This window comes from Macrobrachium nipponense, chromosome 22, assembly GCF_015104395.2.
Source record: "Macrobrachium nipponense isolate FS-2020 chromosome 22, ASM1510439v2, whole genome shotgun sequence".
NCBI lineage: Eukaryota > Metazoa > Arthropoda > Malacostraca > Decapoda > Palaemonidae > Macrobrachium > Macrobrachium nipponense.
This window is the reverse complement of record NC_087213.1, coordinates 7479676-7500600: the sequence shown is the minus strand read 5'-3', so window position 1 is coordinate 7500600 and position 20925 is coordinate 7479676. Positions and strand designations below refer to the sequence as shown.

General features: G+C 38.9%; 1 protein-coding gene across 1 annotated transcript in view; it reads left to right on the top strand.

Annotated features, from left to right (window-relative positions):
• The window catches only part of LOC135198470 (aminoacyl tRNA synthase complex-interacting multifunctional protein 1-like), a 35202-nt gene that overhangs the window by 10929 nt on the left and 3348 nt on the right, over nt 1–20925 (top strand). The window contains exons 3-5 of the mRNA XM_064226040.1: nt 3097–3237; nt 11669–11824; nt 13103–13273. Of these exons, the coding sequence (XP_064082110.1) occupies nt 3097–3237; nt 11669–11824; nt 13103–13273 (468 nt within the window). The remainder of the gene's footprint in view (nt 1–3096; nt 3238–11668; nt 11825–13102; nt 13274–20925) is intronic.

Sequence of the window (20925 nt, the reverse complement as noted above, 5' to 3'; positions counted from 1 at the left end):
CGACACAGTCCATCGTGTATCTGGGGATTCAGATGGATTCAGTGGCTTTTCGGGCGTTTCCATCCCCAGGAACGTCAGCGGCTGGGTTTAGAGAAAGTCGCAGCCTTCCTAGAGAGAGAAGCTTGTTTGGCGAGGGAGTGGATGAGTCTGCTGGGCACCATTTCCTCGCTAGAAAAGTTTGTCTCGCTGGGAAGACTGCACCTCAGGCCTCTTCAATTTTTCCTTGCGGAAGAATGGAAGTCGAAGGAGGACCTGAATGCGATCCTAAGGATCTCAAACAAAGTAAAAGGCCACTTAAGATGGTGGCTCGACCCTCAGAAGTTGCGAGAGGGCTTCTCCCTAAATCTTCTGAGCCCCGACCTAGTGTTGTTCTCAGACGCTTCCATTTCCGGTTGGGGAGCAAACACTAGGGGGGGAGGAAGTGTCAGGCTCCTGGAGAGGGGAACAGGTAGCCTGGCACATCAATGTAAAGGAACTGGCAGTGATATTCCTGTCGCTGCAGTTCTTCGAAGACAAACTGTCAAGCAAGGTCGTTCAAGTCAACTCAGACAGTACCACAGCCCTTGCATATCTAAAGAATCAGGGAGGAACTCACTCCAGATCCCTTTTCTCCTTGCGAGGGAAGTTCTGCTATGGGCAGACGCAGGCACATCAAGATCCTGACGAGATTCGTGGCAGGGGTTCAGAATGTCAGGGCGGACCTTCTCAGTCGACGAAATCAGATTCTGCCAACAGAATGGACCTTGCACCAGGAAGTCTGTCAACAATTATGGAGATTGTGGGGACGTCCTCTTGTCGACCTGTTCGCTACATCGAGGACGAAGAGGCTTCCTCTGTATTGCTCCCCGGTTCTGGATCCAGGGGCAATTGCGGTGGACGCGTTGCTCTGGAACTGGACAGACCTGGATCTTTACGCCTTTCCCCCATTCAAGATCATGGGGGGGGAGGTCATGAGGAAGTTCGCAGCTTCAGAAGGGACAAGGTTGACTCTGATTGCCCCAATGTGTGGCCAGCAAGAGAGTGGTTCACAGAGGTCATGACTTTCCTTGTGGACTTCCAAGAACGTTGCCTGGAGGAGAGATCTACTCAGACAGCCTCACTTCAAAAGGTGTTTCACCAAAACCTCTCCGCTCTGGCTCTGACTGCGTTCAGACTATCGAAAAGTTGGCCAGAGCGAGAGGCTTTTCAAAGGCAGCTGCGAGAGCAATCGCTAATGCTCGAAGAGCCTCTTCAAGAGCTGTCTACCAGTCTAAGTGGGCCTCCTTCAGGGCATGGTGCAAAAAGGAAGGAATTTCCTCTTCCACGATCTCTGTGAACCAGATAGCAGTTTCTTACTCTATCTAAGAAATGTGCAGAAATTGGCAGTTCCTACAATTAAAGGTTATAGGAGTATGTTGTCTGCCGTTTTTCGCCACAGAGGACTGGACCTCTTCCGACACATAAGGATCTAACACGATTCTTAAGGTCGTTCGAAACCTCCAAGATTTCCACAAGCAAGAGCACCTCATGGAATCTCGATGTGGTTTTGAAACATCTTATGCTAAGTCCCTTTGAGCCTCTCCATGAAGCTTCTCTAAGGGACTTGACGAGGAAAGCGCTTTTTCTAGCTTCTCTGGCGACGGCGAAGAGAGTTAGTGAAATCCAAGCGTTCAGTAGCCTAGTGGGCTTCAAGGGGGACAACGCTGTCTGCTCGTTGAGCCCGTCTTTCTTGGCTAAGAACGAGAACCCGTCTAATCCTTGGCCGAAGAGCTTTGAAATCAAAGGAATGTCGAGTCTCGTGGGTCAAGAACCAGAGAGAGCCCTGTGCCCTGTCAGGGCTCTCAAGTTCTATGTTAATAGAACTAAAGAGATAAGAGGTCCCTCAGGTAATCTCTGGTGCTCGGTGAAGAGACCAGATTTGCCGTTGTCGAAGAATGCTGTAGCTTTCTTCTTGAGGGACGTCATTAAAGAGGCTCATTCATCTTGCCAGAAGACTGATTTGAGCCTCTTTAAAGTTGAAAGTCTCAACGAAGTCAGAGCCGTAGCTACTGTTCTTCTTGGCCTTCCAAAGGAATATGTCTATCAAAGATATACTTGATAGCACCTTTTGGAGGAGCAATTCTGTATTCGCCTCACATTACCTCCGGGATGTGAGAACGATTTACAAGAACTGTAGTTCTTTGGGGCCTTACATTTCGGCAGACACAGTTTTGGGGGCTGAAGGTAGCTCTCTCCCTATCCCTTAGCTTAGTTAGGTTAGTTTTTTATTGTGTTTTTGGTTGATGGTGAGATCTTCTGTGAAATCTCCCATTCCTTAGTTTAACTTGGTCAGGTGGTGGTCGGTTGCTGTGTTACTGCCATATGTTTGGCTAGATGGTCTTGTCACATTGAGGTCACGTCCCCGTTGACAGAGCATCCAGAGTGCACCAGCACTACAGGTCCAAACCTGGCTGGCAACTCTGATAAAAGCAGAAGCAGGCTTAAGTGACAGTAATCACAGAGTCTACTTTGCTATCAGGTAAGGAACCAAGAAGTAAATCTTACTTAATTTAAGTTTCCTAAAAATCCTATTCTGTCTCTACCCACCATCCGAAGGTGGGATTCAGCTATAGTATATATATCTGACAGGTAAGTTTCATGAACAAAATGTTATTGTTATAATACAATTAAGTTTGTTCATACTTACCTGGCAGATATATATAATTAGAGTGCCCACCCTCCTCCCCTCAGGAGACAAGGGTCATGAATAAATATGAACAGAAAATGGGAATGGTTCCTGATATCCGCCTCCCAGCGGCGGGAATGGGTACTACCACCTGGCCGCCCACTACGTGTGCCGCGAGTTTTGAAATTCTGTCGGACGTCAGAAATACAGCTATATATATATCTGCCAGGTAAGTATGAACAAACTTAATTGTATTATAACAATAACATATTTGTATGGTGTCTTCTCTTTTCAGTTCTGTGGACTAATTGTTTCTTAACTTTGGCACAAGATAATGCATATCTATTTCAGATTCTATACTTGTATGTGATAGTAGTTAAGCACTGTTGCATGTTACATAAATATTTGTTTATTCAGTAACCTGTAAGTCTAGTTACGAATGTAATTTACAGTACTACGACTTCACAAAGAAAACTGAAGAGGGTGTGCCATGTGTTCAAGATACCAATGATGTTAGTATTCAGAATGCTCCACCTCCAAGTAAAGCAGAAGAAATTATAGAAGCAAAACCAAAGAAAGAAAAGCCTAAAAAGGTACGTACAGTAATATATGTTGGGTTAGGTTAAGGGGATGTTGTATTGTGTGGCTGATTTGTATAAGAGATAGCAATATAGTGGTCCCCCCGTATTCGCGGGGTATGCGTACCAGACCCCCTCCCCCCCTCCGTGAATAGTTAGAACCCGCGAATGTTTGGAACCCCTATAAAAATGCTAAAAACAGCCTATTTTCTTAGTTAAAACTCAAGAAAAACCCACTAAAAATTTTCATACTTGGTTTTTTTAATAGTTTTATCACAAAAAGTGCATTTTATGATGAAATTGATAAAAAAAACCCAGGAATTTGTGGATATTTCTCATAGAAAAATACAGTGAATTTTCCGCGAATAATGCGGGAAAACATTCCCGAGAGAAATCCGCGAATGTGTGAGTCCGCGAATCCGGAGAACGCGAATACGGGAGGTCCACTGTACTTCCATACATAACAATAAGTTAGTCATTGAACTTATATTTGAATGAATAAAGAAATTATTTTTACTTGACTAGTTACCTGTGTGAAAGATCTTTAAGCAGTATTATTATAACAGAGAAATTATGAAATATTGAATAAATTTGTAGCTTATTTTTTCAGAATTAATCAAGAAAAGATAAATATAGGTGACAGTAGAATGCAAATAGGCTTGTTTCAATAAAATACAAAATTAGTCTAATTAATTTTTTTTTAATTGGATCAGGGGATTAGGTTTTAATTAATTAGATATGCATTGCAGTCATTGTGGTATAACCTGTTTTTAGAAATTATTACTTTACTTTCACTTTATCTTTATTGCTGCAATAAAATGAAACAATTACTATACTCTATAACATAAAAGATTTTTGTGTTTGAATAGTCTTCAGACAAATGTACTTGTTTACAATACGTATTCAGTGAAATTACATTTATGTACTAGTAGTTACATAATAAAGATTTTGAGTGAAAATTTAGAGAGCGTAGTTTAAGGTTCCATTAATTTAGATATGTTAATAAGAACTGTATGTCCATTAAATCAAAGTAAATCCATTCTTTTATCTGCCATCGTTTTCAGCCTGTTATTTGGTTTGTATTACATTTGTCTTACTCTTCTATTTGAATGTTGATTTGTCTAAAATGTCATGTTGCATATGTCATCAAATTGACTTTGTTCTTTCAAGGATACAAACCATTACCTGTTACATAGGACTTCAAGTGATTCTGGCTCTGTTTTGTATACTATTTAGGAAAATTACAGATTATTTTAAAATTTTTATATGTAATGCCAAAAGTTATGTTTATAACCTTATTTTGTTTAAATTTAATTCTTATAATGTGTCAGGTGATGACTGTATTTGATAGCAGCATTGGTGCATGCTTATTGTGTCAAATAACAGTAGTCCTCCAATTTGTCAGATGTTCCAGTGTCATTTCTTCTTATAAGTAAAAAAATATCCTAATTAACAGAGGTCTTACAGTGTAACCTACACTTGAACATTCCAGATATCCTACAGCTAACATGTATCTGTATACATGTAAGCGAATACCTGTGGTATTTGCTTATTTAATGAAGCCACGTGCATCTACTGTGATTTTTTAAGCATTTTATATGTGTGTATACATGTATGTGTGCAGGTGTACATGTATGCATCATGCTAAAGCAGAGAGAGAGAGTGCCAGTTCTGCTAATTTAAAAAAAAATTTTACTGAAAGAAATGTGAGGATATTTCCGTATGTCATCTGCTGGTTCAATGCATGAATTTCAGCAATCATACCAATAACATGGCAACTCAAAATTAGGATCCTCTGATTGGAGAATTAAGCCAAGAAAGTATATAGTGTATCACCCCTTGCAAAAGGTGGATGTCTTGGGTGCAAGTGTTGCATATGGTTTGGAAAAAATGGCAATTTCCAAATATATAAAATAAACAAATTTCACTCCATTTTGAAATCTCTGAATTCTGTATCATGTATTAATGATCATACATATAGAATACATAATATTATTTTGATAAGATGAAGGAGTCAGTTTGACTTTTTTGCAGGATGTTATATTCAGTCAGTGACATCATGACTATACATAGTTTAAAACCTGGTACTTAACCAACACCACATTTATAGCAACCTCTATAACCAGTGTTATGCTATACAGCGGACGCCCTGTATTCGTGGGGGATGCATACCAGACCCCTTGTGAATACTTAGAAACCCCACCCCCACTAAAAATGTTTGTAACTGCCTATCTTGAAAGTTTAAATACTAATTGTACAGGCAGTTCCTGGTTAATGGCGATCTGGTTATATGGTGCTTGTCTAGTGCCATAAAAATCAGCAATTTATGGTGCCATAATGGGCCAAGTTTTGGTTGTCGGCGCCTTAAGGAGGTAAGCATATCACTTTGCTTCCGACTGCCGTCGGGTGAAGACGTGTGCTCGCGCCTCTGCCCGCCTCTATTGTGAGATTACCAAAGCTGATTACCTTATTTCAGCCTGTTAGTGTTAGAATACTATAGTGTGGAAGTGAATGTAAGTACTCTGTATTATTTTATTTTCTTTATTTGTGGACGTGCATCGCTAATAGAACATGCAATGCAGTCCCACGAATCAGAGAAGCCCCACCCCCCCCCCACCCCATCCAACCAGAGAGTGTGCCCTGGAGTGGGAGACCGTAAGTGTGGGGCTTTAGGTCCAGCAATGCTGTGGACCCTCATCCTTTATGTACTAGGTGCCGAGGGCGTGAATGCTCTCGGTCCATTACTTGTGAAGTTTGTGTCTATTGGTAAGAGGAGCAGTGGGAGTTGTACGAGGAGAGGAGTTGAACCCCCCCCCCCCCCCCCCCCCCCCCCCCCCCCCCCCACCACCACCACCACCACCACCACCACCACCACACCACCAACCTGACTGTTGCTTCTTCAGGTGTGTCCGCCTCCGTGGGTGATCTTCAGTAGGTGTGGTGATCTCTGAGTCTTCCGGGCACTCCGAGTATTCGGGCTGATTCAACATCTGGCTGCAACCCCGGTCACTCACAGGGTGGAGACGATGTTGACTACTACCGTCTCAACACCAGGTTATGCTGCTCCACCTCACCTGGTGTACACTAAGCACGTGACTATGGTCACCCCTTTGGCCGTGATACAATTCCGCTGCCGTATGTGCTCCGGAGGGAAATGGTTCCTCCTCCACCTGGTTTTGCTGTCCTTGCCCGGCCCCTGACTTCAAGTGCCCGAAGAGCTCCCCCTTGGATCATCCTCCTGTAGCTGTTGCCATACCTGCTGCTCTGTTCTTGCCTGTGGAAGTGCTGCCACTTCCGCAGGTCCCTCTGGAGAGGTGGAGTTGGGCCCTGTTGCCACCACAACTGCCCCAGCTCCATCCTGGATGGGGGACCTGTCTGCTGTCCTGAGGAAGCTGGCAAAGAAGAAGTCCAGGAAGAAGAGGAAGGTGTCGTCGTCGTCGTCGTCATCATCTTTGTCGTCGTTTTCTGCCGCCTCTTCTCCTTCAACTTCCAAGGCCCCCCAGCCGAGGAAGAAGGTGGCCTCGGCCCACCCCCCCCTCCTAAGAAGTCTCACTCAGAGACTTCTAAGGGTCTGTCCCACTTTGGTGGGACAGGTGGGTCTTCCGCTGATGAGTGAGATGGGCAAAGCTGTATTTTGTTCTCCACATCTTTTCAAAAGGAGATATCTTTCTTATACCACTGGGTGAGTTCATTTGTTTGGAAATTATGTCTCCTCTCAAGGGGGACTTCTTTGGCCTAATCAATCCTGCACGTAGATCGCTGTTTAACTCCACCAAAATCATGTTCTCAGCCAGAATTGGACCATTAAGTATGGGACCGTTTTAAAGTATTTGAGATACTCAGCTTTCGTGATGGATGGTAGGAACTTTGATGAAGAAAATTGAGGACTGTGCTTCCCTCCAAGACAATTTTTCAGCAGGTTGGCTGGGAGTACTTTCTTGTGCTGATAAGAAAGAGATGGGTCACAAGAGTTTGCTGCAAAATTTCCATCTGGTATTCTCAAGAAAAGGGAGCTGTGGTGCTTGTTTACCACAAAAGGGGTCACTCCCTCCTAGAGATTGTCCCTTGTGTATGCTCCCATGGATTGTGGCAGTCTGTCTCCTCTTGCCACAAGAGAACGAGTAGCAACAGAGTTGCAGAAGAAGCGACTCAGGACTTGTTGGCACATTCTGCCAAACTCCTTGAAAAATTGAACCAAGTGCCTGCTGTATCTTTTGGTGCTAGGTCTTTTTCCCCTTTGCAACCATGGCCCTTTTGAATCTTAGATCATCTTGCCCTGTTGGTAAAAAGTCATCCTTCAGACCCTCCTCTAGCAAGTGAGGATCTGATCCTTTGTGTCCTGGTGGGCGCCAGGCTTCTCCATTTTTCGAGAAAATGGGAATCAAGAAAAGTAGATCTGTGGGTATCAGAAGTCCTTAGGGAGGGTTATACCATCCTCTTCAGAGGAAAACCTCCCTTAGTGTCATCTCCCATCAGCTCGAAAGCCTACTTGTTAGGCTCGCAGAGGTTTTAGAAAGGCATGGATAACCTTCAGAAGTGTCTTTGACTTGCCCAAGAGTTGGCCCTACTGATCAACTCAAAGAATTCGCAGCTATAATTAACTCACAGCACCCGTGTACCTGGTGCCCAGCCCCTTCCCATATGTTGTTCCTGATTGGCAGTTGATCAGCCAACCACAGGGTTGGAAAGTTGCAAACTCGTCAGTGTCTCTAAAAATGTCATAGTGAGGACCTATGCTCCCACCTCTCCTGACAAAAAGTCTTTCAAAAATTATAACTTTCATTACACCTCAGTTTTACTGGAAGAAAAGTAGTGTTTCTCAATTTCATAACTAAACATCGTCAAACTGAAGATTTAAGGATTTTAATGATATATGAATTATGTGCTTCAGTAAACTTTATGATAAAATGTGGGTATAGTGAAATAAACATGAAATTTTAAGATGAAATATATTCTTTTATTCCTTACATGAGATGGCAGTGCATTAATCATTTATCATCTTGTGTTTCATACAGTATCGTAGCTTAAATGCCATGGATGACAATGCCAATAAAAAATTATAGGTAGGGGCTATCAATGTGAAAATAACAAGTAAAAATTAAGAATATTCATCTCTCGATCTCATCTTTGTGTAGTCACATCCTGGTCAAGTGACTTGTCCATGATTTCATAATTATGATCATGATCCCTCAATAAAAGTAGTCTTATGGGAGAAAAATAAAAATAAGACGTCATATCCTACAGTGGAAATCTCTGCATAAAAAAATAGGTATGTAGAGAGGTATTGATACCTTATGGAAGAAATTCATTCATCTTATTGGTTTTTCTTTCACTACAATCTTTTCTCATTTTCTCCTATATCCCACTTATTATTCCTTTTTATTGTAGTATATTGTTCTAAAATTTTTTTCCTTAGAGAGAGAGGCTTCCACTATAGGATATGAGAGAAGGTGATAGTGAATCTTATTTTTCTTTTTTCTTCATAAGACTACTTCTATCGAGGGATCATGATCACGATGGTGACATCATTGACTGGTCACGTGACTATATGAAGATGAGATAGAGAGAGATTAATTTTCATAATCTTTTGCTTGTTATTGTGACATTGATAGCCCTACCTATAATTATTTGGTAGCATTGTCATTTATGGCATTTAAGCTATAATTCTGTATGAAACACAAGATGATAAATGATGAATGCACTGTAATGTCATTTAAGGAATGAAAGAATATATTTTGTCTTAATATTTTATATTTATTTCACTTACATATTTTAGCAGTAATTTTACTGAAGCACATAATTCATATACTATCACTAAAATCCTTAGATCATTGGCTTGACGATGTTTAGTGATGAAATTGGTAACTACTTTTCTTAAGGTCTGATTACTTTGCAACTTTCCAGCCCTGTGGTTGGCTGATCAACAGCCAATCAGGAACATTGTAAGGGATGGGCTGGGTACCAGAGGCATGGGTGCTGTGAATTAGTTATAGTACCAACTCAGAAAATACTTAGTCTATTTAGTGATGAGGATAGGCAATCTAGCTTTTTAGTTTTTCCATCCCACAAGAGAGTAAAATCCTGCTATCGAATAGTTCTAAAATTCTTAGCTTTCCCATCCTGCTCAGCCAATGCATGGATGAGCCTTCTAGGCACCCTCTTGTCAGTCGAGAAGTTCGTGCCTTTAGGGAGACTGCACATAAGACCCATGCAGTTCTTTCTAAAGGCCAGTTGGCAAAGGAAACTCCCGGACTCTTTCGTATTCCCCATCACACCCGAGATCAAGGAAACCCTTCAGAGGTGGCTCAAAGAAGGGAGATTGCTAGTCAGGAAATCACTCTGCTCCACCCGTTGAAACCAAGCCTAACCTTATATGTACTCAAGAGACATCAGATCTGTGTTGGGGGGCTCTCTAGGAGGATATGGAAGTTGCCAGGACGTGGTCTCGGGAGGAGAGGAACCTCCATATCAGTGTATAGGAGTTGAAGGCAGTTCACTTAGCCCTTCAACATTTTGCTTCGGTGACATGCGACAAAAAGTTGCAATCTATTCAGACAATATGACAGCACTGGCACACATAAAAAGGCTAGCAGGCACCACATACTCCCTGTGCAAAGCAACCAAGGACCTTCTTTTCTGGACACGGGAATTGTGCTCAAGTATCACCTGCTTCGTTCAAGGCAAATGAATGTCCAGTCCTAGTGGATGAATTAAGTCATTGCAAACAAGTTCTGCCCATGGAATGGACACTGAATCCACAGGTGTGCACTGATCTGTGGAGACGGTTGGGAAAGCCATCTGTGGACTTGCTTGCAACGTCAAGGAATGACTGTCTGCCCCTGTATGGCTCGCCAGTTCCAGACCCTCGAGCATGGGCAACATATACAATAATTCAGGATTGTACGAACATGGATGTTTATGCCTTGCCTTCCCAACATTCAGTGTGGTGAGGGAAGTCGTAAACAAGTTTTGTTCCCACAACAAGACGTTGATGACCCTTCATAGCTCCATTTTGGCCGCAGAAAGAGTGGTTCCCAGACCTCATAAAGCTTCTAGTGGACTTCCTAAGACTTCTTCATCAGAGATGAAGTCTTCTCAAGCAACCCAATTAGCATGGTATATTAGGAAATGAAGGATAGGAAGTACATAGTATACCTTCTATTTTACCTATCTCCTCACCTTGGTAAAGGTTGTTGAGTTTTGGGAAGCCTGGGTGGTATCATGTACATGGAGTATCTCTAATCATTGTTTTTAATGGATGGGTAATGTTTTTAATGTGGTGTGTAGGTAATATTTGTATCTGGTTATTTTTTAATGTACCCAGGGCAAGGGCATGCATTGTTTTGTAATGGTTTGGCAGTCATCGGAATACTCCTTGACTGCAAAGCTCCCAGGGAAGTAGGGGTGGTTCTTGGTTTTACTACTCATCCCCTTCAAGTCAAGATGAGCTCCAACCAGAGGCAGTATCCTCCTGCTGCAGTTCCCTTACCTGGTAAGATTACAACAAGCATTTCACCAATGCTAGCAAATTTGCTATTTCAAATTCATGTCTTATCCCACATGCTGTCAATGTGGGATTCAGCCATGTAATTACTTGGTAAGTTAACTTATATGACAATGACAATTTTTATAAATAAAGTGTTATACAGTGAGCCCCCCGTATTCGCGTTCTCCGGATTCACGGACTCTCACATTCGCGGATTTCTATCGGGAACATTTCCCCGCATTATTCGCGGAAAATTAGCGCATTCGCGGTATTTTTCTATGAGAAATATACACAAATTCCTGTTTTTTTTTTCTTTATCAATTTCATCATAAAATTCACTTTTTGTGATAAAACTATTAAAAAAACCAAGTATTTAAATTTTTAGTGGTTTTTCTTGAGTTTTAACTAACAAAATAGGTTGTTTTTAGCGTTTTTATAGGGGTTCCAAACATTCGCGGGTTCTAACTATTCAGGGGGGGTGGTCTGGTACATATGCCCCGCAAATATGGGGGGGACCAAGTATTACATCATCAGAGCCCTCCCTCCCTCCCCATGCATGTCTATAAACGAATCGAGCTGTTCAGCTGTTTTGTACCTATTCTTCCCTGAAAGTGGGTGGGGTCAGTTACCTACACCAAAAACAAAATAGTGCTACCATAGATTTCAAAATCTAAGGCTGCCATTTAAGTAGAAACTAATAGCTATGTAATTACTTGGTAAGTATATAAAACTTTCTTTTATGTATTATAAAAACTTAATTTTTTTAGAATTTAGTTACAAATGTCTTTGTTGCTGTTTCTTGATTACCCTAAGGACATGCTATTGTGTGGAAAGTTGCTAGGCAAGTTCTAAGCAATTTCAGATTCCAAAGGGGTTACCACTTTGCCTGGTGGTGTAAGGTTTCTTTGTAGTGTGTCTTTAGCCTCAGCTGCATTGTTTTATGCGTTTGCTTATTTTTAGGAGAAAGCTGATAAATCTGAGAAGAAAGAGAAGGGAGGTGGTGGCAAGAAACCTGAAGAGGACCTTCCTGTAGATGTTGGGCGGTTGGACTTCAGGGTCGGAAGAATTGTAGAAGCAAGCAAGCATCCGGATGCTGATGCATTGTATGTAGAAAAGGTAATGTATGTTTATCAACATTTGCAATTTCTCTCTATATTACTGGAACAGTTAACACTTTCCATTGAATATCTTAATAATTTTTCTTTTATCAATGTGATACAGTCCTGAATAAGCTTGACCACAGTGCCTAGACTTTTGCTCTAAATACTGTACTTACATCCATCCAAAAAAGTATAAAAGTTTTGCACATGTGCTGAACTGAAATTGTGTGAGTTAGTTATAAGAAAATGTCAGTTACAGTTGTGGTCAGTTACAATTGTGAATTTGTACCTCCAAAGTATAAAAATGTTCAAACTCCAGTTACTAGTACTACAGAGCATCCTATTATCTGTATATCATTTCAGTGTTTTGAATGTTTAACACTTGTCTGTGATCTGTAAATTGATGCACTGATAATTTTCAGCAATTTTGTTGATGTGAAAGGCAGTTTGACACAATAAAAACCCTTATCCAGCCCATAATACTTCACAAAAAAAAAGAGGAGAAAGTGAGAAGAACAGTGAATAGGTAGACCTTTGGTTGATATGTTGTGTCATTCTTTTAAAATGTAGTTGTCTTTGTGTAGTATTGGCAGGCACAAAAAGGAAGTGTTCAAGGCACTCCTTTCTTGTTTTGTGAAACAATAAAGCAGACACAGTTTTACAGTGAGGTGGACATTTTTCCCATTGCTCAAGAAGCTGGAAAAATATTTCTGGTCACAGGGAGTTAGAGCAAGTGTCTTGCAACCACCAGTTGACTACCTTGTTACCAAGTATCACAACTGAAATCAGCTTATTTTGAAGAATAATCTTACATAGAAGGTTCTAAAAATTTCTCCAAATTTATGATACCTAATGAACCCTGCATCTTTAAGGTCACCATAGGTATACTCTTTGTGACCATTAGAAAAAAGTACTAAAGTTTCTGTATTCTTCAAAAAAGCACTGTACTGCTTCTCACTGATGAATACTTTTTCATCAAGAACAATTTAAAATTGCTTTCTTTTACATTAGACCTCACTTTAGGTTCTTGGTTATACTCTGTATTGGCTAAGTGTGTAATCAATGGATTGGCTGTGTGCTTATTTTGTTACCTTTTCATAAACTACCTTGTGATGGAAAATTTATAAAAAAAACATTACCTTTTCATTGACTAGCTTATGATGGAACATTTACAAACATCCAAACTAGATCCCCTTACAGCTATGTAATCACGTGGGGAGCACTTATGATGTAATACAACAGTTTGTTGCATGCTAAAAATTAACTCATTAAAATATTTTTATATTTGTTATAGGTGGATGTTGGTGAAGAGAAACACAGAGTGGTGGTATCTGGATTAGTTAAATTTATCCCAGAAGCAGAGATGCAAAATCGTATGGTGGTTTTACTGTGCAACTTGAAACCAGCTAAAATGCGTGGTGTAACATCTGAAGCCATGGTTATGTGCGCCTCAACACCTGAGAAGGTTAGTGTAAACTCTTTCCCATATTTGTATGTAGCTTAGGTGTAATCCAGTGTGACATGATATTTTGAACTTTATCATTCTTAGTTCCCACCAATTTAGATATATTTTTAGTGTGAGATATGGTGTAGAGCTCTGAGGAACAGGGTTACAAATACTGTTATGTTTAAAATGACTTACATTCTTGTCATTTTACTTATGTATAATTCAATGGTAAAAAAGCAATGGCAACTGTTTTGACTATTTTCGTAGCCTAATCTTTCCTTTGTGACACAACTCTGCAATTTACCCACCTGTTCACGTTCTTCGGTCCCATTATGCCCCAGCTTAAGACTTTGAACAACCTAACAACATGACTTACAACCCACAAACTCCTATAAGACCGAGAGCTCTCACCTACCCTACCAAACACCAGTTCCGTGTCTGCTCTACTGCACGCTCTGTTATTGTTTACCTTTCCACCCCACGCCGCTGCCATTTTGTCTTCTATGAGGTCTTAACACAACTTAAATACATCAAGAAATTTTCTAAAATCAAACACGTTTTCCATACATTGAACATTGACCAAATTTCACCAATACAGAAATTAAGCATAAAAATAGAATAACTTTACTAAACCGATATATATAATTACACATATTTCTTTCTTCCTTTCCTCCAACCTCTTCTAACCCTTATCTCTTTCTCCCTACCCTCCAACCTCTTCCTAACATAATCCCCTCTAATTTCCTGTATTCTCCAACTCTTTACCCTTTACATAGTTTCTAATATTTTCCCTTGAAACTCCTGTACTCTATTTTATTGCAGTCATTAGTGTTTTACTATCAGTATTAACCAACACTTCTAATTTTCTCCGTCCTACTGCCTCTTCCCACAAATGTTTGAAATATATCAATCCTTCTATAGCCTCCCCCATACTCAGAGCTTCTGCTTCAATGGTGGGTTTTGCTATTTTCTGGGATTTTCTGGACTTCCACCATATGGGACTTCTCTTACCAATGCGAAACCAGAGGAATTAATTTCTGATGATAGAAATTCATTCCTTGACATAATGTGATTCGGATCCCACAATAAGCTGCAGGTCCCGTTGCTAGCTAAGCAATTGGTTCCTAGTCAAGTAAAAATATCTAATCTTTCAGACCAGCCCTAGGAGAGCTGTTAATCAGCTCAGTGGTCTGGTAAAACTAAAATATACTTTACTTAACCATCTGTCAAGGATATAATATAACCCAATTGAGTATGACCATCTTCCATATAGTATACCCATATTAACCCTCTTACGCCGGAGCCCTAAAAATCAAAACGTCTCCCGTATGCCGGGCCTGGTTTGGAGTGAGCGCGGAAGTGGAAAAAATAATTTTTTCAAAAATTTACAGCGCGCGTACTTTTGAAGATTAAGAGTTCATTTTTGGCTCCTTTTTTTGTCATTGCCTGAAGTTTAGAATGCAACCATCAGAAATGAAAAATGATATCATTATCATATGTAAATAATGCGATATATGGTAGCGAAAAAAAAAAAAATTCATACATAATTGTATTCAAATCACGCTGTGCAGAAAACGGTCAAACCTAACCAGTTACTTTTATTTGCGTTGTATTGTACACTAAATTGCGATCATTTTGATATATAATACATTGTAAAACAATAAAAGCAACACCGGAAAAATATTATCACAAAATGATGTACGAATTCGTAACGAGCGGACGTAAAAAAATGTTATTTTCAAAAATTCACCGTAATTCTAAATAATGTTCTAGAGACTTCCAATTTGTTTCAAAATTAAGACAAATGATTGAATATTACGATACTGTAAGAGTTTTAGATTAGAAATTGCAGATTTCGACCATTTCGGACGAGTTAAATTTGACCGAATGTCGAAATTTTAATTTTATATATATTTTTTTATATGGACATATTCAAAGATCGAAAAAGCTACAACCTTCAATTATTTTTTATTGTATTCTTCATGAATTTGCGCACATTTTGATATATGAAACTCTATAAAAAGGCTAATATGAAAAGGAGCAAATATTAGGATAATGCCATGTACGTATTTCGGAGACTTGCGGCCGCGAATCGGCGCGCGGAGTGAAGGTAAATATATTTTTCAAAAATTCACCATAAATCACAATATTGTTTTAGAGACTTCAAATTTGTTTCAAAATGAAGAAAAATGACAGAATATTACTAGGCCGTAAGAGTTTTAGCTTACAATTGCGTTTTTTCAACTATTTCTGGAGAGTCAAATTTGACCGAACGTGGTTTTTTTTCTATTTATCGTGATTTATATGCAAATATTTCGAAAAAAGAGAAAAGCTACAACCTTCAATCATTTTTAGTTGTATTCTACATGAAATTACGCACATTTTCATATATAAAACTTTATGTAACAGCTAATTTTAAATGGTGCAAACATTTCGACAATCGCACACTTCTGATTTTTTCGGAAGTTACCGCGCGAACGTAATGTTTTTTTTTCATAAATTCACCATAAATCGAAATATTGTGCTAGAGACTTCCAAGTCGTTGCAAAATGAAGGTAAATGATTGAATATTACTAGAATATAAGAGTTTTAGCTTACAATTGCGTTTTTTCGACCATTTCGGTAGAGTCAAAGTTGACCGAAAAGTTGAAATTTTTGCACTTAACGTTATTTATATGAAAATATTTCAAAACTGATAAAAGCTACAACCATGGGTTGTTTTTGTTGTATTGTGCATGAAATTGCGCACATTTCCATATATAAAACTTTATGTAACGGCAATTTAAAAGGGTGCAAACATTAGGACAATCGCAAACGAAAAAATTTATCGGAAGAGTTATCGCACGAACGTAAGGAAAAAGTTTTTTCATAAATTCACCATAATCGAAATATTGTGCTAGAGACGTCCAATTTGTTGCAAAATGAAGGCAAATGATTGAATATTACTATAATGTAAGAGTTGTAGCTTACAATTGCGTTTCTCGACCATTTCTGTAGAGTCAAAGTTGACCGAAGGTTGAAATTTTTGCACTTATCGTTATTTATATGAAAATATTGCAAAACTGATAAAAGCTACAATCATGAATATTTTGTTTTTTAGTTGTAGTGCATGAAATGCGCACATTTTCATATATAATACTTCATGTAAAGGATAATTTAAAATGGTGCAATAATTATGTCAAAGTGACAAAATAATTTCCGAGATGTGTCACTGATACTTTTTAGTGCGATAAGAAAGAAATTCGCGCTTGCGCGCCTGCGTAGCGATTGTAAACAAAACAACGCCTTGATCCGTGAACTCCCAGCATCCCCCAAGGCGCGTGATACAAAAGTTTTCGGCTGGTAGGCCTATAAGTATTTTTCCGCGAATTTTTAAAAAAACTTTTTTGAGCCGACGTATGATACGTCCAATCGGCATACGGGAGACATTTTGACTCGACGTTTAATACGTCCAATCGGCGTAAGAGGGTTAACATATGCAAAGGCCTCCCAATGAATCTTTTCTTCGTCCATCTCACTTATTGTAACTTCTCCCATTATGTTCTTATTCTCATAAATTTAATAAGCTTCTTCAAATCTTGAGTCATTCCTTCTTTAAAGGCTTTACTTAATTCATGGCATGGTATGTAGCGATACCCAATTCAACTGTCCTACCACTGATTTATACTCTGGTAACTCTTTCTGTCCTAACACTGTATTACTTGTAAATCTTCTAACTTTTAGTTCTCTTATAGAATTTTTATACTGCAACTGATTACGACAAAATCTATTCTCCTTCTGCTCTGCTATTACTCATATACAGTGGACCCCCCCGTATTCGTGTTCTCCGGATTCGCGGACTCACACTTTCGCGGATTTCTCTTGGGAACGTTTCCCTGCATTATTTGCGGAAAATTCGCCTATTCGCGGTATTTTTCTATGAGAAATATCCACAAATTTCTGGGTTTTTTTTATCAATTTCATCATAAAATGCACTTTTTGTGATAAACTATAAAAAAAATCAAGTATAAAAATTTTTAGTGAGTTTTTCTTGAGTTTTATCTAACAAAATACACTGTTTTCAGCATTTTATAGGGGTTCCAACTATTCACGGGGGGGTCTGGTACGCATCCCCCGTGAATACGGGGGGACCACTATGTAGTTAAACCTTTTACTTTCTTGTTCTCCTACTTAGAATTTTCATTGCAGTTTCCCAGTGGTTTCCTTTAAAAATCCTTCAGTTCCTCTGTAGCAAAAATCATCAAATGTGGACACAAAATACCATTCAATTTATAAGCATTCCCTGGTTATTGGCGGGAGTCCCGTTCTTGGCAGGGTCCTGATAAGCGAAACCCATCATTAACTGAAACTGTGATTTACGGCGCTTAATGGCGCTGATAACGGAAACTTGGCACAATTTGGCGCCATAAATCGCCGATTTTATGGCGCAACATAAAACCAGATCGCCATTAACCGAGTCCGCCGATAACCAAAGACTGTCTTTATTGTCTTTTTCCCAAAAGAATATATTAGGATCTAGTCTAGTTCTCTTACCTTTAAGCTCCTCCACTACTTTTACCACCTTACAATACCTTGCTTTTGCTGCGTCCTCTGCCCATAAACAGTTTTTTTCAACTTCCATAATCTGCTTCAACCATCTTCCTTAAGTGGCTTTAAATATATTTCTCTTTGTATTTTGTCACCTTGTAAATATGCAGTTTTGATATCCAATGTATAACAATTCCAGTCTTTCAATTTTATTATCAAACAAAATTTTAAAATTTCAGCATTGCATGTAGGAGCGTCATTTTCCCATTCAGCCATCTCTTCTTCAAAGCCTCTAGCTACCAATCTTGCTTTACATATCCTTCTCCCTCCTTTTACCTTTTCAGTTACTATCCATCTTGTAGATATAGCTTTTTGTCCAATGTCATTTACCTCCTCTTATACCTTGTTTTTTCTCCTACTTTGTAGTTCTTTTTTCTTTAGCGCCGTTATGTTTCTATTTTCAATGTAGTTCTTTTTTCTTTAGTTCCGTTATGTTTCTATTTTCAAGTCCTAGCAACAGCTCTTCTTCATCTTCAGTTTTTTCTACATGACTATAATCCCTTAAGTTAACCCATCCCTTATCACCTGTCTGAGAGTCTTGTTCATTGTATGAACAAGATTTGCTTGGTTTTTTCTACAAGACTTACTATAGTCCATTCTTCTACTTGTCCTGTATCATTGTTTACAACTCTAACTCTATTTCCCTTTTTGAATTTGGGTATCTTTTCTATTAACTCACTTCCCCGTCATCTTCCATTGTTTCCTCTACCACATCTCTTTCTAGAGCCTCTCTTGTGTATGCATTCCTTCTCCAGCCCATTATTATCTCCTTTCTTTCCTACCCATCTACATTTCCATCCTTTGGACCATTGGATCTACCTTTCACAACATGTGATTTACCTCTTTTAGATATCTTTTCTGTTTCTAGTGATAGTCTTTGAATCCTAATAACGTGTATTTTAGAATCTCATGTTTAACTACTACTGTTTTCCCTGATACTCCCACTACCTGAGCAGGTCCTCTCCATTCATTTTCATTTGATCTCTTATAGAATACCTCATCTCCCACTAATGCTTCTTCAAATTTATGTTCTCTTTGACATTTTTATTTAAAGCCATTCTTATTTTATTATACATCTAATTTTTTATAAACACTTCTCTGGCCTTCTGCATTGCATTCAGTGTGCCCCTTATCATACTCTCTTCCATACCTTTCTCTCTGCTTGCAGGACTTGAACTCTCTTTTCCTTTTAGATTAGGCAAGGAAGGGTTTTTCCAAATACTAATTGGTTAGGAGAGAAACTTCCATTATTTATTAAGCAGTTCCTAGCACTCACTACGTATCCATCTTAATGCTATGGACCAATCCACTTCCGCATCCTCCATCATCTATATTAAACTTTCTTTGATTATGCCTACAGTCTTTTCACATAATCTCTTACTCCATGGAGATTCCGATGCTGTGGCTAATACTTTAATATTCCATCTTTCTGCCACCCTCCTTACATTTTCGTTTTGAAATTCACCCCCATTGTCTGAATATTTTGGAAGGTGCTCCAAATATTGCAAACCTACCATCAAAAAGTAATTCATTATAGTTTCTGGTTTATCTTTTATCCAAAAAGCCTAACAATACTTCATGGCCATATCTACCATTACCCAGAACTTTCTCTCTTGTATCTCTCCCACATCCATTGCTACAACTTCATTAAAAGTTTTACTCCAAGAAAATCCTACTACTAGTTTTAGCTGGGGTTCTTTTGTATCTTTCACATACCTCACAATTTCCAGTCGATTCCGTTAGTAACTTTATTTCCTTATTTTCTTTCTCTGTCAAACCATCACTCCATTGTGCTTCCTCTGTTAGCTTCCTTATTTTATCTCTGCGTCTGTGACCAGACTGTAGATGTAATTTCATCGTTGTGTCCTTAATTTCCCTCAGACTCTTTCCTTTCCAAATCCTCCAGTAATAATTCTTCTTCTACCTTCCTCCTTATTGGTAATCTTGAATTACCCTGTTTGTCCTCTCTTAACTTTACCTTTGTTTCCCCTAATACTTCTATTATTACAGTTTTCTTTCAAATTTATGGTCATCCCATTTTAAATGCTCATGGTTTTCTTACCTATGAACCATGGTATATCACCCTGCAGAACTTCTGTCTTCAGATGAAACTTGTTTTTCAAAATCACTGGTATTTCTATTACTCCTTTTGACTTTTAAGAGGTCTCACCAAAATTAAATACTTTATTAGACTCTGCCCTAGTATCTTCCATTCTCCTCAACTTTTCTTGACTCAAACCCATGACAATACTTGCTAGTCACAATTCCCCACAAACTGTCGATTTACATCTTATGTCTAAAATTGTGTCAACCACTTTCCAAGACTCTTCCTGTATTTTACTAACTTCTACATAAACTACTACTGGCTCAGTTTCTGTTTTCTGCTTATTTTCCTCTTGTTGTTTTGTTTCTGTTTTCTTCCTATTTTGAAAATTCTAAGGGCAATCCCTAGCCCAATGCCATTCCAATTTGCATATTACATATAATGTTACTTTCCCTTCTTTGTTTATAGGATTTCTTCCACCTCTACCTTGGTTCATTTTCCCCAATATGTATCTCTGGTTTTCCCTCTCTACTAGAATTTGCATTGCCTTCTGAGCCCCATCATTCCCGTTCCTCTTTATTCCCTAATCCCTCAAATATTCTTTTCATTATTTGTGACACTCTTTTTATATTCTAATTTTCTGTGATCACAAGCTGCTACATAGTACCATTTGTTTTTTATTTTTTGTGAGATTTGCTTGTTCCAATACACAAAAACCCTTAGCTTTTTCAAGCATACTGTTCCCTATGGCTCTATTATACTCTTGACTGTCTTTTTGAACCTAATTAAAGTCTTATCTTTTCACTAGATTCTCTTCCTATTTTAAAATAGTTTTTCACTTTACCGAAATTCTCCATTAGCATGTCTTTTAGATGAACTTCATCTAGTTTGGATAGGATTATCTTTGACCCCTCTTTACCATTAAGTTCATCTCTATCTATTCTTCTGCTAATTCTAGGGCTTTCCCTTTTAAGCTCATTCGTATCTCTATCCCCGGATATTTTTCTTCCTCTCCACACACCACTAGCCAATCTTCAAC